The sequence below is a fragment of the Apteryx rowi genome, unplaced genomic scaffold (genome assembly GCF_003343035.1).
Source record: "Apteryx rowi isolate R43461 unplaced genomic scaffold, aptRow1 scaffold_59, whole genome shotgun sequence".
Lineage (NCBI taxonomy): Eukaryota > Metazoa > Chordata > Aves > Apterygiformes > Apterygidae > Apteryx > Apteryx rowi.
The window spans coordinates 1347993-1372451 of NW_020450860.1; the positions used below are offsets into that span (position 1 = coordinate 1347993).

The 24459-nt window shown below is 45.7% G+C and overlaps 1 protein-coding gene across 3 annotated transcripts; it reads left to right on the plus strand.

Annotated features, from left to right (window-relative positions):
• The first annotated feature begins 688 nt into the window (after positions 1 to 688).
• Positions 689 to 11814, plus strand: VGLL1 (vestigial like family member 1). 3 transcript variants are annotated; one of them, XM_026082737.1, is made up of 8 exons: positions 689 to 862; positions 1556 to 1674; positions 3997 to 4172; positions 4284 to 4347; positions 5121 to 5350; positions 5976 to 6392; positions 8488 to 8547; positions 9397 to 11814. In XM_026082737.1, the coding sequence occupies exons 5-8, from the start codon at positions 5140 to 5142 to the stop codon at positions 9435 to 9437; spliced, it is 729 nt and encodes a 242-aa protein (XP_025938522.1). In that variant the 5' UTR covers positions 689 to 862; positions 1556 to 1674; positions 3997 to 4172; positions 4284 to 4347; positions 5121 to 5139; the 3' UTR covers positions 9438 to 11814. The 3 variants fall into 3 exon arrangements, with proteins under 3 accessions (XP_025938522.1, XP_025938524.1, XP_025938523.1); XM_026082739.1 differs by having other exon boundaries at positions 4054 to 4172; XM_026082738.1 differs by having other exon boundaries at positions 4057 to 4172.
• Positions 11815 to 24459: the final 12645 nt, after the last annotated feature.

Sequence of the window (24459 nt, forward strand, 5' to 3'; positions counted from 1 at the left end):
GCGTTTGCTGCACAGTGACTTCAGTTCACAAAGCATATGTGTTAACATGCGAGTGTTTAGGACTGCAGTTCACTATACACATCACTAGCACTGTAATTGCTTACACTGGGACACGTTTCCTCTTGGTGGGTTTTGCCTCAGATTTTGTTCTGGCTTGGTATATTATGTAACTTGCATAAAGATAAAGGGAGCGGGAGGAATGACTGCAGAAACCATGGAGTTATGGTTGAGACTGAGAGATAGATCATTCAAATCATTATGTACCAATATTGGTATTGGTTCAGGACAAGCAGGATTTCAATTTTTATTCTCACAAATGATTATAATTTTGTGCAGTCTATTATCTTGAATGCTTTAAAAAAGGGGGGGGGGGAAATTAATTGCCTCAATTCATAAACTGCAAAGGAACAGAGATGATAATCCCGTTTTACCTAGTAGTTTTTTGGAGCATTCACCTAGGGGTTTTGAACTGATGCTGTCTACCAACGATATGAGTGCTTTAACTGCCAGTCTAATAAGAAATTCTTGAACAAAGTCTTCCTTGAAAAGCTTTAGCAGAATAAATCTCTGCAGTTAAAAAAACAAAAAAAAAAGGGGGGGAGGGGAAAGAGTTTAGAAAGGAGAATCAAAGAACAAGTGATTCTAATCTGATGTTTATGACACTTGCCTTGCAGATTCCAGTCCATCACTCAAAATTTATTTATACAAAGAATATTCATTATGTGTCAATAAAAGACTGAGCACTCTCCTGGAAAATCTTATAGCCTGGTAGTTAAGTTGCTTTTCTGGGAAGTGACAGAGAACAGATTCATACATATTTAGGCAGAGGGAATTGAATTGTGCTCTTCTGCTTTTTGACTGTGTGAGTAAACAAACTCTTAAGCTGCTGAATAAGAGATGTAAGAAAAAGTCACTGCCAGTTTGGTGAATCTAGTTCACCAGTGTATTTTCCAGCTGAAACTGGTGAATCTGACTGATTTGGTGTTTCTGGAATGACTACAATTGCATTTTGGTAAACTTAACCAGAAAAACAAAACAAAACAAAGTGTTTCTTGCTACAGCCTGTATAGAACAAGAGAATTTTTTTTTTCCCCCTTCTCTGAAGATGTCTGTAGTCATTACAACAGATGTAGAAAAGAAGAGACAGAGTAGGTTATCCAGTTTATCTGGGATGGAGGCAGATGACCTTTTCCCTCTTACAGGCATTTGTAGTTACTCACTTAATGCTGAATATAATATAACTTGCCATAGAAAAGTTCTTTTTGACCTTGGCTAAGTTACTGTTTTGGTTCTTTGGCATAATTTGTTTATCATTTTATGGTAAGCTCCTCTGAAGTCCAGACATTGTCTCCTTGATTGTGTACACATTGTCATAAAAAAACCCTACTTAAAATCTTATTTTCCTCATTCCTGAAACCTCCCAACCTGGTTGACTTGTTGGAGTGCATTTCATGCATTCTTAGTAGCTAGGCTGAAGGAAACGCCTAGTTCAGTCACAGCTAGAGGCTAGAAAGCATGTAGGGAGTTCATGAACGTTGCTCGTCTCTTCCTGTAGTCACTGCAGAGTGCGTATATCCATCCAGGGGAAGGATCGCAAACTGCTGGACACAGTAATGACCATCCAGCATGTGGAAGATATTACCAGTGTGACACAGCTCTTGACAGTGAGTTAAGGTAAGAGAATTCAATGAGAAATTCAAAGTGTGTTCAGTGACTTTCTCAAATACTCCCTTATCTGAAAGATACTTAATGAAGGGGAAGGTCTACCCGTGGAGTTCTGCATAATACTTTGGAAAGGGGACTTTTTTTAATAGAAGAAGGGTTGGACGTGTGAAAAATACAGAGTTATCCTTCATGGTGAGCAGTTGACCACCATGTCTCTTAAGCCTGTGTTGACCATGCGTTCTTGCCCACTGAAAGACACTTAACTTGTGCTATTCTGCCATAATTGCCCTATTCTGAGAGTAATTTAAGGGTAGCTGAGTGTTTCATCGTGAACTGTTCCACTTCTAAATATATTTTGGCAACAGTTTGTAGCAGGCACAAACTGGTAGGACTTCTGCCTTTTTTTGTAGACTTCCTGCTGGAAAATGGGAAGTTCAGGTAATGAAAACTACAGTGTTCCAAATCTACGTCCTGACTCCTGTGACATTGATTGGCATGTGGTTCACCTGAGAGAACTGAGATATAACCTAGGTTATATCCAGCTATCTTATAACTACTTGTTGGAAGGCACAAGAGGTTTTTAAAAAGCTGGAATGAATAGATAAATCACCATTCTTGCTTTAGAATGCATTATTTTTCTAGCATTGCCACTATACAGTTGTCACAACTCGCATAAGGAGAGGAGTGTAACAACTAATACACACCAATGAACAGTGGTAAAGGAGCTTACCATTAATGTTGAGCAAGTTAAGCACTTTAATAAAGTGATATAAAGACATAGTGGCTGGCTTGCAATGAGTGAGGAACAAGAGAAATGGTCCTTTGGGCCAGAGCTAATGCTTTTTAACTGTATATTGATTTGCAGTGGTGAAGCAGTGTCAGAGCTGTTTCGCTGCTTTCTGTTGAGATCACCTGATGTTTTCCATTCTCACCATATGGTTGGTGAAAGTCTGGCAAAGTTGTCAGCACTCGGGTTGGAATTTTCCATGGCAAGCGTCTGCTTCCAACTGAGCAATCAAAAAGTTTCCCAACGTAAACAGTGTATTGCTTTCTAAAACAAGACTGCGGGGGAAAAAAATCATGTCTGTTTCTGTGCTTAAAGTTCTTCCAGTTGTTTGGCTGGGATGTGTTAGTTCCCACTCTTCCCATATCCTTTGGAAGGTACTTGTAAATCGTGAGCAAGGTTTTCTGCTTAATTTTGCTGCTTTTGTGAAAGTTCAGGCACTGTAGCAGTTCTGAAAGACTATCTTCCCAAACAGAAGACTGTTGCAAAGCAGCCCCTCCCTTTTCCTAACTGGTGACCAGCTAGCATGTGTCCCATCCACCACTGTGTTCAGATGGACAGGAGGTTGTAACTGGGAAAAGGATGCAGGACGGGCAAAGCAATAAAGTCTAAGATGGGGACTGAGGAACTCTGGAGTCTGAACATGAATCGGTTGTTGATGAGAGGGGATTAGAATTGAACACAGTATGTGGGGGAAGTAGAGTATATGGATGGAAGTAAATGATAAAAGCGGATGAGAAGTTTGTAGATGGAAGGATTGCAGGAGATGGGGAAGTGTGAGTTTAGATGACTGGATGGTGGACAGTAGGGGAAAAAAGAGGAAGAAGGGAAGAGAGACTCTAACCCAGCTTTGGGGGTTCAGTGAGTAGAAGTAAATGATATAATCAAGGATTGGATCATAAAGCTTAGTCATGAAAAGGTGGATGGACTGTGGTTCGATAACCCTAATCCTCCTATTTCCTAACATCTGAATATTTGAATTTGCAGCCTGAACACTCTTTTCATGCTTAAGAAACACTGAGAGACAATCTGGAGGCAACCTTTGCAGATGCTTCAAAAAACCCTTCAGAGGCAAACATGAGTGTAATGTTTATTGGGAAGTGCCTGAGGGTAGGGGTTTTATGATTAAAAAAACAAACAACAAAAAAACCTGAGAAATACAGGGGAATGGGTTAAGCATCTCTGTCCATCACAGGGTTGGATGGGTTGAAATACAAGCCTAATGACTCATTAGGCTTTGCATGATAAAACTGGCCATAGACCAAAGGCTTTCCTAGTCCAGGAAAAATAACAGCTTTCTTTTGATTACCAAGGTAAATCAGTTGCACTATGTGGTGCACTGACAGTGGCACTGAACAGCTGAGTAGAAACAGCAGGCACTCATAGCATGAGCATTGCTAAAGGTGATTTTGGTTAAGGTAGAACATACGAGGTCTGGTTGCAGAACTAGCATCCCTGCAGCCAGAAACGGCACGAATGCATAAAAAGGATGCTTCTCCAGTGCAAGCACTAATGTTCCTTGTCCTACTCTTAACCAAACCTGGCAGCGGAGATTTTAAGGAGAACAAAAAGTCTTACTGTCTTCTACTGACTTTCCTGCACAGCAGACTACTTTAGAGTAATTCCTGCCTCAAACCCATAACTTCTGGTTGAGCTACAGCATATGTTTTAGCAGTCTTGCTACCAAAGTTTTAACTGACTGACAAGCACATCATGTTCCCAGGTAAGTCCTTTTTTTTTTTTTTTTTTTTTTTAAGCCTTTTTATTTACCTGAATTTGCCATAGTTTGAATTTCCAGTGATTTAATCTTGGAATATCTTTTTCTTTCTAATAGGTGAAGCAGCTAACTACTCTCAGAAGTCTTTTCCTTGTGGAGGTGTGTGTTAACAGTGATCAAGGTACTTCAGACTTTCCCTTGTCCAAAGTTTATTCATTCTTTCATTACAATAGAAGGGTTATTTTTAGCTCCAGTTATTCTTTTTTCTCCTTTAAGCTTTTTTCACTTTGTCAATATTTTTTCAACAACACAGAAGCCAGAATTAGACAATGTATTTTGATAAGTTCACCCTGAACTTTATCCAGAGCTAATAACACTACCTCTGTGTTGCCCATGTTAGCTGTCTAAGTGCCTTAGTTCTTTTTGCACAGTTTCATCCTGAGGGCAGGTTTTGTACAGTACCAGGTCCTAAGCCCAGGGTTACAAAGATGGAGGAAGGTAGGGGTAAGAAATGGCAGCTGGTGGACAGATGTGCCCAATTTATTCTTCAATAGAGCCCATGCTATGGCTTTGACAGGTAACTTGTGCAAGGTGGATACCCATCACGACCCCAGCATCTCTGAGTCATTCGCTGCTTTGAAGATGCAGTATCCTTTACTAATGCTGCACATGGTACAATGATATCAAACTTGCAGCTAACTAGCAAAAGATAGTGTTTTGCATGGGTTAAATTGAAAGGTTTTTCATTTTGTTTTATACTTATTTCATATTAGAAGTATGTAATAGGGAAATCTTTAAAGAAAAGGTGAGTGGAAGAAGTAAAACACAGATGAAGAATCTAATCTTACTAATAACAGTTCTTCTGGTCCTGCCAGTTTCAGGAAGAAGATAGGCTCACCACTATGCAATTGAAGTTGAACAGCACTTCTCTTATGAGTTTGTTTTTTTTGGCAGGGGCTGGTGGTTATTGAAAATGGAAGAAACAAGGAAGCTCTCTCCAAAGCCATGTAAAAGCAAAGAACCTGTGAAAACGGAATGGGGGTCTCAAAGTGTTGTGTTTACATATTTCCAAGGGGATATTAACAGTGTGGTGGATGAACATTTTTCTAGAGCTCTAAGCAATGCCAAAAACCCCCAAGATCTGAGCATGAAGCACAAGAGCGAGGCTGTTGTCCTGAAGAACGGTGAGCTGCTTTCTGAGGGAGGATTGTGTCAGAATGGGAGTTACTAGATTTCACTGAGGAATTTAAGACAGTGTGCTGCATTTTCTCATGTACACCTGTGCAGCCTTGCTGAAGAACAGAGTTTGAAACTGTGTGAACAGCAAGCAACAAAATCATGCTTGCAAAGCCCTGGGTTATATAGCTGGGACTTCCTGGATAAATCATGATGTTTGCTGGGGTGCTTCCCAAATCCCTGCATGGGCCTGCCAGCAGGGCCAGGCTCTCATTTTCCAGCCAAGAGCCTCTATCACTCTCAGATGCATTAAGTGCATTATGACTTCAGTATTTTTGTCATCTTTGCAAGAAGATATTTGTCTAAGCTTGCGATTATTAAAACTCTGCCTATGTCAGCGGCCTGTAAGAAAAAATGTAATTTATTTGAAAGTATTGATAGTGGTGATTTAGTCTGCTTTTAGTATGGATTTGTTGTTGTTTTTTTAAGATAAACAGTGCTAAAGTGAATACACACTTTCAAATGAATATGCAGTCTTGTAGATTTCCCTTAGAAGTCCATTGGAATTTGCGTTGGAAAAAAGTAAGAATTAATGGGACTTCAAATGCTTTTCTCTTTCTTTTTTTAAACTAGATAGCACGTCTCCCCATCARTGGAATTTCTCTTCACATTGCTCCAAACCATACTCGTCACCGTCTGCTACAAGCATGTCAAATTCTGGTCTGAATTTTTCTGCTGCTGGTATGGCAGACCAATATCAGCCATCAGCTCTGCGGAGTCATCCAACTCAATCTGCGGATTTATGGCCCTTCCCTTCAATTGGTTCTCCCAGTCTTTCCAGCTCGGTGTATCATCATGCCTTGCCTGACCTGCATGTGGCAGATGAACCGATCTCTGACAGGAAATATGGTTCTCTTCTTGGTCTTCTGCAACAGGAAAGGTGCCTAACATCCATGCAGGAATGTGCCATGAAGCAACACTCTAGTTCTGCTTGTGTTACTGGACCTGCTAGGTTACAAAATATAAGTCAAAGTTTAACTCCTGGGGGAGGTAAGGAAATATTTACTATCACTTTATTCTTTGATGACATCTTATGTAAAGGGACAAAATAATACTGTGTGTTCTGAAGGTGTTAAAAACAGTGTCATCTTCAGCCTAGCTCATAGAAAGTTTTTTTTTCAGTAGATGATCAATGCTTGTACTGTGGTACTTGGAATTCATTGGCTATATAGTATAGCTTAAGAAAAAAACATGCATTGCCAGTTTGTACAATTCTTTCTTTTCTGGCTTACATTATGGAGCTATTTTAAGCAAATATAAAATTATTCAGTGCTGACAGAATTTATAGCTTGTACGTAGCTCCTTTCAGCAGCAGTTATGATGGCACTGTGTACACTGAATGCTTCCAAATTGTGGCTAGAAAGGGGCATCCAGGTAAGGGACCTGAGCAACCTAACTTATTCTGTAGGGCATTAATAATACTCGGAGTACCAGACATGAAACTGCACCCTTTATCAAGCCTTGCCTCGTCTCCCAGCTAATTGCTGCATTCCATGAAGTGTCGCTGCCCTGTGTGTCCAACACTGTGATTGCTCTATGCGGCAGACTTGCCAGGAATAATGCAATTCTTACAGGAGTTCTGATGATTTTTGTTTATTTTTTAACAATTACTTGGCATCACAATGGTAGGTGCTGCCAGCACATAGAAAAGAGATGGCTGGTGACTGCATTGAGTCAGTTTTCCCACCAAAATATTCCAGTACTGACATGTGCTACTGGACTGAAGTCTAGTTCCCAAGAGCTTACATCTCTGAAGCAGCTAGGACCAGTGGATAAAACTGCTCCTTTACGAGTAATTTCTGCACTGGGGAAGTTCTCTGGGATCAGGCTTCCAGGCCAGAGCCCTGGTGCACTTTTAGGGGATGCCTGCATTGCTGTTTTTGGGTGTTACCCAGATAATCAACTTGGCAATGGTCTCCAAGAAAAAGGGTTGTGAAATTGTTTAGGGAGTCTGCTGGAAAAATATAGCACGTCCTAACTGGTGCTTCTAGATAAAAAGGACAAGGTGTGTGAAGAAGCAATCCTGAGTCTTGAGTTCTGAAAAATAACCAGCTGTGAAATACCTACTGGTCACCCAGTTTCTAATCTGCCTTAGTAGGAATTTGGCAGAATATGGGCTAAAATATCTACATGCGTTTTTACCCATAGTTTCCCTTGTAAGGCTATACTGAAGCTATGTTGTTACGAGGAGCCCAACAGTAGATATGTTGCTAACCTACCCCTACTATAGTTTCCAGTGCCTGTCTGTGCCCATGCATGGAAAGGGGAGAGCGCATCTTCAGCTGGAATATATTTTTTTCTGCTTGTGGTAGATGGATTTAGCTGAGAGTGTGTGTGTTGCACAGCTATGCACCCTCAACTGTTTCCAGTTATTAAATGACAGTCTGATTACTTTAAGGACACCATCTGGAATTCTAGGATTTGATTAGAAAGGTTAAGTGCCSTCTTACCCCAGGCGAGACAACGGGAGCCTATCAGGCTTGGGAGCCCTGGAACTGACTCCTCCCAGAAAGGAGGTATTTCATAAAACCAGTCTTGGAATCAAGTAAAGGGAAACAGTACGAATAGCAGTGGACTTTTATTCAAAATTTCAGGAAGAAGTTGAGTGCAAAAAACTTTAAAGAAAGAAAACAAAGTTTGGCGTTCCTCAACCATCTCTGCATAAAATCTTTTCTTTCAGGATATTTACAAGGCCCTTCTGAATATCTGAAGAGCTTCATAACACTACATGTGTAACGCTGTACATGTGCTTATCAGGCAACCCAAGAAGAATAGATAAGCGACTGGCCCATGTTCACAGGGAGCCTTCGGCAAATCCCTAGGATGTATGCATCTAGTCTGGCTGTTGGAGTCCCTGTTTCTTGCCTGTAACTGTTAAATATACTTCCCATTGCGCTGTGTCATGTTTAAGAACAGCTGATATTTATACTTACGGAAGCATATACTGCCATGCCAGACAGCACAGAGCTCCCCAGCACCTGTGCTATAGGCTGGGCTGCAAAAGCACAAGGTTTCTTTAGGAACTACTGTCTGATTTTAGCTCTATGTTGAATCTCTGCTCATCTCCAGTATTTTATTTTTTAAGAGAGGAAAGCAAGCTCTTACCAAGGCTCAGAAAATCCCAGTGCAAGCCATGCCACCGCAGGTGAGTTATGGAACTAGCAGGTTTGGACAAATTAAGTCTCAGCTGTAAAGGATAGCTGCCTTTCCTGTACAGAATTAAATCTTTCTTGCTTGCTTTGGGACTGTATTTCAAAAGCTTGCTTTTCCCGTGGGCATACACATTGCCTCCTGTATTTATATTTACAGGGAAGAGAGAAAACATTCTATTAAAATGAGATATATTTTCTAACTCATTCTGTCTTAGTTTCTGTAGTGGTGCCACTGCCTACCACTTCACAATGTGCCTATTTTGCACTGTCTGTCTGAGTTTCAGATCCCAGAGAGATACCAAATGCAGGATGGCAGATTTTATTGTAATCTTAACTAAAGAAACTTGTTGGCTCCACTGCCAATGAAATCCTAATGTACTGCTACATCTTTCTGCAGGTTCTGTGTTTGTCACATGTCCCCAGGAGTGGTCAGGTGTGTGTTTGGTAGAGTTCATGGCTTTGCAGCCACATTATGACACCCCTCACTTTTTCTGAAGTGTCCATCTAAAGGCTGAGCTCCCTGTTTGGTCTAGCGTTACTCCACTTTTCCCTGACAAATCCACCACACCGTTAGAGTTGTTCTTTTAAGAAATTATTCCTGGAGCATTCAGGCTTCCATTATTTTTATTTGTCTCTTGAGGCTGTATCCAGTGTTTGTTACACTGACATTGGTTCTTTGGTGTGCGATATTTTGGGGAGACTGGATGGGTCATTCTGGTTATTCTGGTTAGGGCCTTGTTGCATCAGAGAAGACCAAAAGGTGCAATTCTGTTTGCACAACATCTTAAAGAGATTGCATAGAATATGCTGTTTGACAGTCCTGATACTGCTGTATCTTTCAGGTATACAGACTCAAGACAGAAGACGAGATTTGTACTTTTAGCAACTGGATGTTTCTACTTTATTCCTAAAGAGAGAGCTCTTCCTGTGAACTTTGATCATTTGCAACTGTGAATCAAGAAGAAATGGACTGCAGCTATTCTGTGCTTTTTCTCTCAGTTGGAAGAATGTGTCTACTATTCACTATTTTAGGAATGAAAATAATCTTCCTCTATTCAGTAAATAATTCCTCATAGTTGCATTAAACCTGACAGAGTATATTTGGTATGAAGATGCACCATCTACTGAAGGATTTTCACTTAGTCCTCCCTGAAAGGACTCTTAGCACTTCTTAATCTTTCTGTGCTTGTTCATTTACCATCTTTTGGTAAGAAACACAACTCTATTGCAGAGGCAAATTGTGCATTTGGCACAAATTCAGTGCTACAGCTTCATATCCTGATTTGACAGCTCCATGTTGTTGTTTAAAATAGCCTAAGACAATGACTCTGCTTGCAAGAGACTTCAAGGCAACCACAGACCAGAAAAACACATTATCATATTCATATTTTGGAAGTACAGTAATTTGTAACCATATTTGCAATTCACAGGGGCATTCTTCAGAAATGCATATGCCTTAAGGCCCTGTTTTGGCCTCTCATAATCATCTTCTAGAAATTACAGTGAATTAACACTAGATCTGGGAAGAAATTGGGGTCCTCACTGGACACGAGAAAAATACTGCTATGAGCAAAAAGCTAGAGCTGGGAATGGTCCATTTTTCCAGCCTCTCTGCAGATATAAGGTTCTCTTTCTAAATAAACCGTATGTGGTTGAATTTTAAATAATTGAACTTGGAGAGCTTGGCCACCTGAACAAGCAATAATCGCTTTGTTCATAGTAGCTGAGTCTCAGAACAAGTGAATGAAGTAGTCTTCTCAATGCTCCTCTGTCCAGCAAAAGTGGCAGCTATAAACTGTACATTGATTGTGTGGTTTCAGATCTTCCCCTTCACGTCACCACTCACCCTTGGCAAATATGTTTGCTGAAGTTACTGTGAGTAAAACATGTGAATGGTATTTAGGTTTGCCTACGTAATCATGCAGTAAGAGGAATACTGCTTTATACTGCCTTTATAGTAAATCCTAAGGATAAAAAAGGATTTGGTTTTATTTTAACCTCCTTCATTAGCTATATATTCATTTAATATACAGGAGCACTCTTAGTTTTGTGTGGCAACTCTGTGCAGTTGTTTAAGGAAATTTGATCCCTGAAATCTACAGCTTATGGTTTATAGGATGAATCCATAGCTGATGTAAGTGCTCAGGGCCCTGTTTACATCAGCTGTCTACACTGGTTTACCCCAATCATAGCACTTTAAGTGTGATTTTTATAACTAATCTGACTTTACATGTTTGTGGCACTCTGATAAATAATCCCAGTTTGTATCAGAGGAACTTGCTCCACTAAGTACACAAGTTAGACCGACACATCTGAGATCACATGCAGGGTAACCACTTTAACTAGGCTGATAAAATGTCGACTAGCATCCTTCCTCCTTGTGGACAAGGACTGAAAAATCACTCATCTCGCTTTTAGTATTTCCTCAAAATTGCATTTCTTCTCTTGTAACTTCAGGCTTGCCTTTCCAATTAGTTTTCCTTTGTTACTGCATTCACAAATCTCTTCATTCCCTGATTTTTTTTTTTATTTTATTTTTTAAGGCTATGTGGTAATAGTCTGATTTCCTCTATGAGCTGAAGCACAGATTTCCATGCTGTACATTGTACATCAGTCTTAATAGCTTGTGTTGTAATTCCAGTGAAGTTACTGCTTTAACGTAGTATAAATTTATTTTTTCTCCCTCTGCCATCTCTCACATCTCTCACAATATAAAATGCTTAAATGATTTACCGTTAAGGTCTGAAAAATAACAGTATAGTTAAATACTTTAAAAATATAATGTTCCCTGGAACAACTCGGTCCTGTGCGTGTCACAGCTGGAAGCATTCAAGGTGAGATATAAATGTGTGCCTCTTATTTAAAGGACACATGGCACCGGTGATTCTGCCTCGACATGGGGACATTGCAGCTGTTGCTGCAAGGTTTGGCAGCGTCCTGTCCTTGTCGTCATGCCGGGTAGCAGACCYGGCAGAAGGGAGCGTGCGCCCGGGCAGGCGCCACGAGGGAGCTGTGCTCTTCCCCTGGCTCCTAGAGCAGGGACCTTGGGGCGGAGGGCTGGGGGAAAGAGGCAGGATCGCTCGGGTGCTTCGTCGTACGCCCCTGCAGCGAGATGCGCAAGCGAGTGCCTGTCAGAGCCCTCGACTGGTGCCGCGTTTGTAGCCGTATCACCTTTCTTCTGCAATAAGCACAGTGAACCCATCAGCGCGGGTTTGCCTTTAATGATTTAGCATGGCTAGGGGTTTGAACGCTTTGCAGCAGTTCCCTGGATCAGGCAGGTTTATATTTCTTTCCTCGACAATATTGTTCATCCCGAGCCAGGTGTTTCTGGCTTTTCCGCTCAGTTTTGCGCTGCGTCCCTGACGCTGCCATCCTGCCATGATACTCTGATGCATCTTCGTTCCCATTCAGCACATGTGYTCTTGTGCTCGAGGGGACTTGGCAAACAGCGCGCTGCATTCAGCAGCCGCCATCTGGTACTTCCCACGTCTATTTTCGGTTGCCACTTTGAGTGCAGCAATCGCTGTGGTGACGAGAACCAACGCGCGGTCCGTGCCCGTTTCCCTGTCCCTCAACAACTTCCGACTGCCCTGAACGCCAGCGCAGCCCCTGCAGACCCACTCGAAAGCACGGGAAGGAGAGCGGGGCCTGGGCGTTATAGTCTGGTCATTTACTGAGCAATTTTCTCACCCTGCAGAAAACAACTATTTGTCTTCATTTGAGTGGAGGCTCTAAAGCTCAGAGGATGCTGCTTTAGTCCAAAAATAATTTCTTTGCACTGATGGCTTTTCTCTCTCTCTCTCTCTCTCTCTTTTTTTTTTTTTCTCCTGATGGGCAGCTGAGATTCAAACAACTTGCTCTGTGAGCCCTGTTCAGAGATTAATAGGGAGAAAAATATGTCTCTTACAAATGTTTGACATGCATATCTTGTGAGGAGTCTGGGGATTTTTAAAAAGCTACAGTAACTGTGTGTTTTAAACCATACTTGTCCCAGGACCCAGAAGTAGACGTTTTCTCGTGCTTGTTTCGTAGTTGCAGGCAGGCTCTCTTCCTTCTCCGAGTGGATGGCCACATTCCTGCTTTTGCTCTGATGGTCAGATAAACTTTGTGGGTGGCTGGGAGCTGCATAACTGGCTTGGCTACCCCACCCCATTTGCAAGTTATTCGTCAGCAGTGTTAAAAATAGTTTCTTACTGCAGGGATGAACAGGAGAGATTTTTTTTCGCTATTAAAGTAAAATGTAAAGGTTAAAAAAATAAAGGCAGGAATGCTACTGGGTAACTCRGTCATGGTCTTTGTGGGCTGTGCTGGGCTGCAGATTATATGGTCTGTTCTTTACATTTATTGCCTTCCCCCCGCCCCCCCGTCAGCCTCTAGTGTTCTAGTTGAAGTCAGTCTAGTGCTGAAATATCGCAGAAATGTGACTGAGACATGACAATATATGGGCATTTATGTTGCTGCTAATTTTGGACGAGCACGTGGAAGAAACGCAGATGCTCCCGTGCGCGCTGAGGCCGGAGGCAGCGGCGCTTCCTGGGGAGCTGGGCTGTCTCCGGAGCCACCGCGAGAGGGCTGGCTGTCCTCAGCGAAGGGGACCGCGAGCTGGCAGCGATGCTGACGCCGCTGTCAGCCTGGGGAGGAGGTCATAGCCGTGGCCCTCACCCAGGAACTGATGTCCCATTCCTCCCRTTCAAAGAAGGGAACCTGACTTCCTATTGCTCTCAGTTTTGTTCAAGTGTCAAATAACCTGCCCCCGATGGCAGGCTAAAAAGCACTGTTCTGGAGACACCTCCTGCAGCACAYGGCCTTTGTTAAACACTTGCTCCTCGCGGGCATTTCGGACCGTCTTGCAGCCTTCTAACCCTCCCTGCTGCCAAGCAGGACAGCCCTGCTCCTCCTGCTGCGGGGAGCTGCTAAAGCATCTCGGAGCATCGCAGGAAGGGTGGGATGCGGCTGGAGCGCGGCAGCACCGGTGAGTTTGTGGCTGTCTGAACTAAAGRTGCACGAGGTGGAAAGTGTTCTGCACCCTATGCAATATGGAAAGGTCCAGAAACAGGAATCCAAGCAACTTCCAATTTATAGAGGAAAAATAATGTCAAAAGTGGTTCATGCAGGAAGTTCTCAGCATTGTTGGGGTGTGTGTGAGGAGAAAGCAGTTGTCGGAAGAGAACGCTGAACTCGTGGCATCCTTCCTCCCAGCACAGAGAGCCACAGCAAGGGTAGCAAGGAGCTTGTAATTTTAACACAGCAGCTTTTATCTTCATTTGTAAATTGACAGCTTCTCATCCCTAGGAAGGTGAGCTCCTATGCCCAAATGCAACCAGGAAAATGGCAATCAAATCGTGCCAGGTCCTTTACATGACTTCCCAAAAGGCTGGCTCTGCTTGCGTCATCTCTGTGCGGCCTGGAGAGCAGCAGACACTGCCCTGCTCTGTTGTCTGCTGTTACGGGGGATAGAGAACGTGCTGTAGAAGTAGCGAGCCTTGAAGGCTGGTGTTTGAGGACTGACTCGTCCTGCCTCCTGCAGCCTCGTTAGCCAGGGCTGAAATAAGGAGGGGAAAGAGAGTCAAACCTGCCAAAGCCATTAGCACCTTTGCTCAGAAAGCAGGTTGCTGTGCCAGCCTTTTTCTAAGCTGTTGACAGTAATAATGTCCCTTACACTTTTTTTTTTCTCTTGGGCAGATTTGTTTCTAAATGACCATGTCGCTTTGATACAAATGAAGGCAAACCATGAGCCAGTAGCTGGAAGAGGAGAGTTCCTAGGAAGGGTAAAATCCTGGCTGCACTTTGTTCTGCTCTTTGTGAGAGGACCCTGTCTTTCCATAAGGTCTGGTTTAAAATACAGTATGCTTTGGTCTCAAGGCTTTAATCCAATTAGTTGATGATTCCTTGAGACTTTGATACTCTCCTCCAACTGCCAGGTATCGTTATGCTTAGAGGATATCAGCATAAAACTAGAGCAAGCTGGTGGTTTTGGTGCTTGGTGGCTGGTTGCTGGGAGGAGGAGGAGGTTTTCCTTGTTTCAGTATCGCACGCAGTGTTAAAGGGCCGCGTGTTACYGCGCTGGCAATATCGCTGTGCAAGCACCTCGGCTGTGGTCGCAGCATCCAGATCACGATTTCCTTGCTGCAGAGCTGCAGGGGGGGCTGAGGGGTGGGAAGCCAGCGGCTGGGCTGCAGCGCCGGGGCCACGCTGCTCTCTCGGCCTCAGCTTGGCTCAGCGACGGGCAGTCGCTTTTGGGCGGCCAGAGCCAGACCTGGCCGACCTCGCTGAGCCGAGCTGGCCGTCCGAGAGCGAGCTCAAAGGTGGCATTCCCCGAAGCGTGGCCCAGGTCCCCACAGAGCTGCCGTGAACCCAGCTGAGCTTGTCAGCACCAGCCCGGCTCCTTGGCGCTGCCCCTGCAGCCCTGCCCCAGTGCCCCCCCTTCTCGGAGGGGGTTAAGCTCCCCTCCCAGGCAGCCTGCGCCGCAGAGCGGTACCTTCCCCCGGGGGCCGAGCCCAGCGGATGCTGCAGGGAGCCCCGGTCCTTCCCCGGCTCCAGCCCCTGCCCTGCAGCCCCCCCCCGCTCCTGCCCTCCCCTTGCCGCTCCTCTGCCAAAGGGGGGGGCAAAAGGAAAGCCGTCATTTGGGCTCAGTCCCCGCGTGCTCGCTACAGCAAAGCAGAGCCAGCGTCCTGCCTGGGCTCAGCAGCTGGAGCCGGCAGGACGGGGACCCGCGCGGCTGGATCCCGGGGACTGTGCCTCCCCCCGTCTGCCCGCATCTCCCCATGATCTCACTGCAACCTCTGGCCTGAGCGGGCTGACTCATCTCCGTGCACGCACGCAAGGCCTGGTACCTCGAAGGGGAATGCAAATGACCCAGCCAGGCTTTGCAGGCTCTGCCTTTGAGTCTGAGCAAAGCAATTTGCATTTGCCCCATCTCTCTCTCTCCGTCTGACAGGTGCTATGTATGGCAGAGGGCTGTATAAATACTAACAGACATCACCTCCATACATCTCTTACTTATTACCTTTCTACCTGAGATGGGGTAAAGTAACAGCCCCCTCCAACACARCACCATTAAAATAAAACGTTTCTATGCTCAGCATTATGAATTGCTTAGATTAGCTCGCGATGCTGTATATTTACCGAAGAGAAGCGTCATATTAGGTAAATCACTGCCAAATGGAAAAACAAATTGAGCGGATGGAAGGAAACTGAATGTACTGAACATCCAAAGTATATCTCCTGTAACAGCACAGTCTAAAATAATCCTGCATTGGCTGGCTATCGCAAACTGCCTTCCAGTGCTTGGATCGCTGCAAGTGCCTGTATTAGCAGGGTAGAGGCACCCCCGCATGCACATACTTCATCTGTTACACTGTGTTCATTTTCTCATGATTACCAAAATGCAGTCATTATATTTAAAATTGACACTGAATACGCACAATTGTACATTATGTACCGTGTCACTGTTCAGCACAGAGACTCCACCACAGGAGCCGAGTGCTGTGCTACAAAAGATTTTTCTATCAAAGAGTTTAAATGGCTTTTTTCCTTTTCTTTATTTTTCTATTATTCTTTATTCAGTCTGTTTGTCTTTGCTGCTTGCCTGTCTCATATCCTTGTCACAGCTGACTTTGTTGTTGCAGATACCACCAAAGCATGCTGTCAAGGAACAAAGCTTTATTTTGACTTTCCTCCTTTTATTCCTCTTGATCATTTCTCCACATGTATCTGTCTATATAGACATAGACAATTGTAATGGGCAATTATATAATCTTAATCTAAGATCCCTTTACTGTCAACAGAGACAAAAAAGAACTTGTAGGGCAGAGTCATCCCACCCTAAATTATAAAACAGATTAGGTAAATCACATCCTACAAGCACCTTCTCCTCTGCGCTGACTATGAAGAGACCCTGCGCAGGGTTTCTAACCTGGATGGGGACATCTGTGCTGGGGAGTGGCGTTAGGTGAGGCCAGGTGAGAGCCAGTTTGACGCGACATTTGCAGAGCGAGTCTGTGGGTGCCTCAGAGCTCCATGGACCCTGTCGAGCTCTGGCCCCATAGAGCAGCTGCCACRTCTGGGAGGGTCTTGGAAACCAGAGCCTGTAGTGGTACAATTCTGCATGTGTTGTATAGCGCTATGGACTAATCCAGAAAAGTCAGGTCTGGCTGTTCTCAGGAGGGCAGGGAGGACAGATATTGCTTCTTATGAACTACCTAAATATTGCCAAGTCTCAGATGTGTGCTGGACAAATGAAGTTTTGCAAAAGTCACCAGGTACAGCTTAGCCAGGGTGAAGAACATTGTGTGCAATCTGGGTACTGTCCTCAAATCACTCCTGAGAATAATACAAGGGCTACTGAAAAACGATGGGTAGGGACAACTGGGATAATCCTCCAGTTGGACTTTTCAGTGCATAGAGCCTTTTTTTAAAGGTGGAAAAATAAGATTTTAAAGGAAGGTTCCTGGTTTAGTCAAGTTACCGCATAACTAAGATATTTTAGACATACGATACTATCATAGTTCCACCTACTACGCATTGTTTATTGATGCTGGATTAGTTCCACGTTTTAATAAAAGATTAGCATCAAAATAGTCCTTTCCCTTGCCTAAGGTCTCAACAATAACTGCTGATTGTATTTATGCAAAGAGCAGTCGGGCACAATTTTGCTTGTGAATCATAAAGGTGCTTGATACAGCAACAGACTCAAGGACCGCGCTGCGTTATGGGCATGCAGTATTCGAGGGCCGTTGAGTAGCACAGAGGTGAGAGATTTATTTCTGCGTAGAAAGGGCCCGGTTAGTCGGGGCAGAGGGTTTTCTAGTCTGCTCTGTGCAAACTCTAAGCACCTCTCGTTGACCTGTGTGTTTGCCAGCAGGGCATAAAATAATTGCCTGACACCTGCCCCGGGTGGTCTAGATTGTCTTTCTGGGTTTGTCCAGACACGGACTGTAGAAACAGGATCAAAACGTCACTGTTTGACCTGTTTCTTGCAAAACTAGTGTGACTGAGGGGTGCAAACCCTTAAACTTGGGCACCAGTTTATATTGTATGGCTTTTAAGTTGTAAAATCTGTATGCATCATCTATAATGCTGCGTGCTGAGCAAAACCAGTCAGTCTGTGGGGAAAGCAGGACCTCCCCGTCAGCGATGAGCTGGTGTGAGGCAGAGCCAGGCGTGGGCAATGTAGTCTGGAGCAGGGCTGCTGAAACAGGAGGGGCAGGTACTGCCTTTGCTTCCCCAAATGCACCCCTGAGGAGTGCGCTGTGGGTGCCTCAGCTGCCCCCACGAAGCCTATCTGCCCTTTCAGCAACGTGCCCTTGCTCCTTCGCCCCCGGAGCCGGGGCAGAGCGGCCGACAGCGCGTGTCCACCGCCTGTCCGTGCCCAGGCAGGGCTGGAGCCCGGGCGGCTTAGCCGGGTCTCGCTGGGAGACTTCCCCGCCTGTCACTCAGGGCTTCTTTCCAAACATGCTGTTACGTATCATCTGCCTTGCAGAAACACCCACAAAACGGTGCAGTGATGGACACCTTCCAAACCCGGGAAGATAAGGAGACAACGCCGCACCGAAGCTTGCAGCCTGGCAGCCAGACAGCTCGTCACGGTGCTCACGTTGCGCGCCTGCCTTCCTGCAAGACGTCCCCGCGCCGCCTCCCTCTCTGCCYGGCCGGGGACTCAGGCGGTGATCCTGTGAGTCACTGCGAGATTTCTCAGCTTGAAGTTAATGTATCTTACCTCATTCCACTTTTTTGACACGGTTCATGCTGGGTAGCTTTTTGCATTTTTCTTCCAGGGCAAGGAAAATGGGCTGAATCACCGTCACTTTGCTTCTRGGCCCCTCTCCAGGGCGGCTGGCTGACGGTGCAGCCAGCTCCCGGGGTGATTCCTGGACACTACAGCAGCCCGCAGAGCCCGTCCGTCCGCGGTGCCTTTCCCCTTGGGGCGCTCGCCTTCCCCCAGSCTGGGAAGGCAGACGTGGCCCGGAATGGCCTCCCCAAAAGCCGGCTGAGGGGCCGTTCTGCACCCACTCCTTCCCATCCCTCCTTCGAGGGAGCGAAATCCTGCTGGGTGCCAGCAGGGCTCAGAGCAGACCTCCCAGGGTCCGAGCCTGGTGGCTAGTGTCCCCAGCGGGTTGCTTTGCTGGCTGCGGGGTGCGGGAGGAGGCACCCCAGGCTTGCCTGCCGGGTGGGCAGGATCAGGATCCCAGCGGCTCCGGCTTGTCCGCCCTGCATCCCTCGGGCAGCCGGGACTGCCAGCGGCCGCTGCTCAGGCGATGCCTGTCGCCAGCTGTCCCGAATCTGGGCCTCTGTCTTGTTTTGCATGGGGATTTTGCCGTCTCAGGCCTCCCGCGGAGTCCAGGTAAGCGCCAYGCGCCCATCGCCGCTGGGGTGCAGCAGTGGCTGCGTAAAAAAACAATGTTTGCCCACAGGCTGCACAGCAGCCGGAACAAGTAGGATTTTTTCCCTCAATTCTTGCTCACACAAGAAAGCTGGAAATACTGGTGAGAAATAACTGTTTGGGAACCAGCTCTGGAGTAATCCAGCAGGGAGCTCTCGTGTTGCCTTTTCTGAAATAGACTCTCAGACCGCTCTTTTTCTGGCAGTTTTCCCACACTGACAGGCCTTAGGCACAAAACAACCATGTAACAGTGAGTAATGAGAGCTGCTGCATGTCTCTGTGCAAAAACACTTGGGAAGGGGTTTCATGGAAACAGATGAGCCTTCCCTGCGTCTCCTCCTTGCCTAGGAAGACGCTTTTTGTAGGTTTGCAAAATAGGGGAGCGCAGGAACCTAAAAGTTTATTCCACCATATGTATCCATTCCCCAGCCCCTATGTTCACAGCTGCGGCAAACACCGAAATCTGCTTTAACGTAGGCTGAAAATCCAAGTATCCTCCAGCTTGCTTCCAGCTTTCATGCTTATGAAGACAGATACAAACTTCACAGCRTCCAGCAGTGCATCATCAGCTTAAGTAAAGTCAGTGTTGCCATTGCCCTTGCATCTGACTTTGTTTATGTCAATAAGAGCACAATTGTTACACGTCTCTACAGACAAGACCAAAGGAAAAATTAGCACAGCTAGTCAATACGGCTCAGCTTGAAAGCTTCGGGGATTGTGTTCTGATGCTGCTTTAGCAGTCTTGAAAGGAGGGAGAGAAATCTGTAATTAAATCAATCCATATGTAAACGAGTATCTGCCACAGGACCAGTTTAAACTCTTTGTGTTAAATGCATATTTTTGTTGATATATGATTTGTGACATACTCTTTGTACATAAGGGTGTTATTAAATGGGAATTTGGCTTGATTTAAGCAATTAAATAAGTAAAATTGCACAGCTTCCCTTGCCTATGCTTTTGCAGGATTTTTTAAGCTATAATGTTGACTTTTGGTGGGTGTTTTAGAGAGTGTCTCTTGGTTGATGTAACTAGTTTTATGATTTATTATTATTTGGAAGTAGATCTGGGTAAATTGTGCAGCTGATAATCTGTCAGTGTTCAGATTTTCACTGACCAAATGTGGTTGTATGTGAAACTAGTGGCCCTTCTTGCAAGACTGCATTTGGATTTTGTTTGTTTCTATGCTTCTCTAAGAGCCTTTCTTCTAAAACCTCAATCACAGCAATGGTTTCAGTACTTTAAGTCTAATTCTTTGATGGCTATAAACTTAAATAGCTCTTTTGCAAGCTTCTGGCATGCCGCGAAAATACCGAAAGCATGAAGTCTTTATGGCATGAAAGAAGATATTGTTACTTCTCGTGGAGCAAATGAGACTGTTCTTGCATTTCCTGAATGCTCAATACTGCTATTTACTTCATGGATAAACCTGATTCATTATTCCTTGTTTCTTTTATGGGCTTTATTCAGACCTTGGACCCGCATACATCTCTCTTCAAAAAAAAAAAAAAAAAAAAAAAAAAGACATATACCTAGCTGTTCTTTTTGAAAAAATCATAATGGTGATTTCACCGTCTGTGATCACTTCCTCTGCAGTGACCACAAGACACTCCGCAGGTGCCCATTGCTTCTACATGGTACTTGCACGTTGCTGGCCTATGAGATCAGCCACCACCCGGGAGGAGCAGTTGGCCCTGTCCYGAGAACTGCTGCAGCAGGACCAGGGATCCCGCAGCTTTGAGACCAGTCCTGCAATTTCTGTCACTTGCAAATGCTTAGRATCTCACAGCAAACATGCAGCAACAGTGCAGAGAGTTTGTCCATGAGCTGGGCTGGGGTCACAAGCATCTGCCGCCTGCAACTGCAGGGGTCTGGTGGCAGGAAGGGAACCATTCTGCCACGGTGCCGCATGGGCACCTGGTGCTGCTGTCACCGCAGGTCTCTGCTGCTCCTTCCCAAAGGCACCAACTGTTGTTACCGCTGGTGTCTCAGCTGCCTCATCCCGCTGTCGGCTCCAGTAAGGAATCAACTGGTCTGGGGAGGGAGGGCAGGGCTGGTGCAAGAGGTTAGTGGCAGGATCAGAGGATGAGCATCTTCGTAAGTTGTACACTTGTTTCTTCTGAAGCTGGGAAATCCAACTGTGTCAGTAGGGCTTGGTCAGGAAGGATGCTTGGTTTGGCCTCATTAGAAGTGTATTTCTGAGAGCAGCAGGCTTTTACCGCATGTGCACCGTCCCCTGTGTATTTGGAGCACTCAGATGCTGTGCGTCTCCCTTCCTTTCTGCAAGCTATTTCTCTTCAGGTCCTGCTCTGTGTTGCTTTTCCCACTGCAGAGGAAGGATAGCAGGAGCAGTCAAAATAGCAAGGGTCACCTCTGGCTGCTTTTGCATTTCATAGCACTTTCTGATAGTATTAGTGGTATTAGCAGTACTTGCATGCCCGAGGCTGTGCAATGTGTTTGCCCATACGCAACTACATTTGACACCGGTTTGTGGGTGGATTCACTGGGCTGCTGTTGACTATGATGGGCAAATTATGTAGCTCCTGGGTGACAAATACAATTTAGGATGCTAGTGTGGTAATTCCAGGAGGCTACATCAGGACAAGGCTTGTCTGCTCTGTCAATATCCATAATGAAACGATGCTTTCTGGTCCAAAAGAGTTTAACGTTTGTCACGCTGTGTCTGCTGCTGTTGCAGTCTTTGAGAATTACATTTGCTGTATAGACAGCAAAAGACCCAACAGTAAGAAATGGATTAAGGCGAGGAATGCAAATACTGCCCTTCTGTCTGATAATGAAACAATATATTTGGGAAAACAACCTACAAGCCTCAGTGGAAGAGAGAAAATGTACAGGTTGTGCATGCTCCACCTGCAGTTTTTTGCACTTATTCCTCAAAAGAAGTCAAAACAAACTGCATGCAGGCAAGCCCTTCTTCCAAAGGTCCTGGCTCCCATACCTATTGCTGCTTCCTAGGGAGCCGTGCTGCATCCCAGAGCTGCCATCAAGCAGCGGAGCGTGGGAAGCAAACTTCCCAACAGATTTAGCCCGAAGAAATGCTGCATGACTGTATTGCCTCAGTAATAGTAGTGAATTCCTACTGCTCAGGAAATGAAAACTGTACAAAAGCTCTGCAAGGATCAGATAGCAGGGTRAGAAAAGGAAAAGGAAGTGTTTCTTTTACAGCACATAACTAAACTATGGTGCTCCCAGCCCAGGGATGCCGTAGAGAGCAGCAGTACTCACAGGTCGCTTCTAAATGCAGCTGTCCGGATGCAATTTCCAGTTCAGGAAGTTATAAACTATTGACTGGCACAAGCTGGGAGCTTAATTTCCTTAATTATCAACTACTGTTGGACACGGRTACGGGACCTTTGGTCTTAGTGTAGGATGGTTTTGTGCTTGCTGCATGGTGTCTCCTGAGCTCTGGCTGGGCTGGCACGGCTCGGTGCTGTTAGGACTGCATTATAATCCATCCCTCAGCCTGTTTAATGATGCCGTATGYGATCCTTCATCCTGTACTTTGACCCTCATTCCCTGACCCATGGACTTTAGTGAAAGCCCAGCTGCCCCAGGTCAGTGCCCATAGCACCAGGGGGCCAGGCTGCCTTCTGTGAAAGAATTGTAAGTTTAGGGGGATTCTTCTTACYCTTCTATATGTCTCTGCTGCAAGGTATGTACAGCACACAACAGCCAGGGCTGCATGTCTCTGCTGCTCTAAAAGAGTCATTTGTCCCTTCTGAGCCTGCACTGACTTCTCTGGAGCGAGACAAGGGGAATTTGGCTTTCATTGCTCCTTGGTTCACATCTCCCAAGCACCAGGGTAAAAAAGAACCCTGTGAGATGGTGTTGTCCATCTCCATGTTTAACCTGATGCCCTGCCYAGCATGTCCTGGCAGAAGCTGCATGGTGGGAACAGCCTTTGTGCAATGGCTTTAGTGTCTGGCCAGAGATTAACTGGGCAAATACGCTAGTTAGGCAAACGAGTTGCTGTGCTGGAGCATGTTCCTATTTTATTGAAAGATTTTGGTTACTTGGTGTACAGTGAAGATTTCGCAGTAGGAAAAGTTGTGGTGTCTTGCTGCCTCAAGGTGCTGGGCTGACTCCCTGCCCCACAGCAGGCAGCACCCCAAGCCTTTTCTTCCCGACAYGCTCCAGGATGCTGTAATATGGTGGCAACTTGTGTCCTGCCGCTAGAACAGGACGCTCCACTCCCCATGGGAGCCTTTTGCCTGGAAGGAAACTGCAATAGTGGTCTCATTAAAACCAGCAGCTGCAGTTTTGCTGAAGTGAATAACATAGGATGTGCCCCATCGCCCATCTGCTGACTGTGGGGATTCAGGAGATCTTTCAGGGATGTGCTGCGCTGTAGCAGGGCTTAGCATCAGAGGGTGAGCAAGACCGGCCGGATGGAGGTGCAGATCCCTTGCTGCGCGTGCCGAGCAGCACCRTGCTACCCCATCCTGCTCCCACTAATGCTGCACGTGAACTGAAACCACCTGCCAATGCAGCACCAATCTAGGTGAGATTTTCTGCACTGCCACCATTCAAGCGGGATGAAACCCTGTAGATACATAGCAGTTCRGGTACAGAGTCTGCTAAGTGCTTCCTCTATTTTAATCACATCTCAGAGYTGCTGATCTACCTTTGTGAACGCTTCAGGGGCTGCCAGTTGATATTTACTGAGGCATTATGCTGAGCAGATGTATGAAATGCTCAAGGACTCTTCATTAATTTTGCATGTTAACATCCCCAGGAAAATTACGTAACTTCAGAAGTGTTTCATTTCACATGCAGAGCCTTGGCCTTTTTCCTACCTGAGGCATAATTTTATGAATGAATCACTGAAGCTTTTTCATCAGCAGGAGTTGGGACGTTGCAAACAATTCTAGCGGCAGGCTCTTATGGGGGAAAGTTCCTTTGGCACCCAGGAAGGAGGAGAAAACTGCCATGTCCTGTGAACACCAACAACCAACCTGAGGAGGAGCTACGGATGCCCTGAAATCCTCCAGCCCGGGTCGCCTGTTCCTGTGCCGTGTGTGAGTGACGGGCTTCAGTGGTGTGCTCTGCGAGGGGGTCTGCAAGAAGAGGTGTGCAAGGCCCCGTCCTTGGGAAGCGGGTTGTAAGCAGTGCTTTCTGCAGCCAGAGAAGCATCCTAAATCACGCTTATTTGCGACTCCCTCCTACCGTTTAATTCTGACTGTGGCTGGGGCTGGCCGAGTGCGCAATGAAAGCATGCAGGTCCCTGCAGCGTGCCGAAGCAGTGCCCGCTGGCCACAGGGCCTGCGCCCTTCGCAAGGTGCTCTGCACTGACTTCAGCCACTTTTGGGGACCGCTTAGATTTTTTTCCAAATCTGTTCAGAGTAGGGAATTGGTTGCTTCAGCCCTGTTTGGCCTTGTCCCTCTTCTGGTTTGGGAAAGTGTCACTGCACTGAGGACTGCACAGTGTTCAGAGCTAGCAGTGGTCCCTGCGCCATGTGCATACCGGGCAGGATTTCGGCTTGTGCGCCTCAGTGTGTGCACAGCC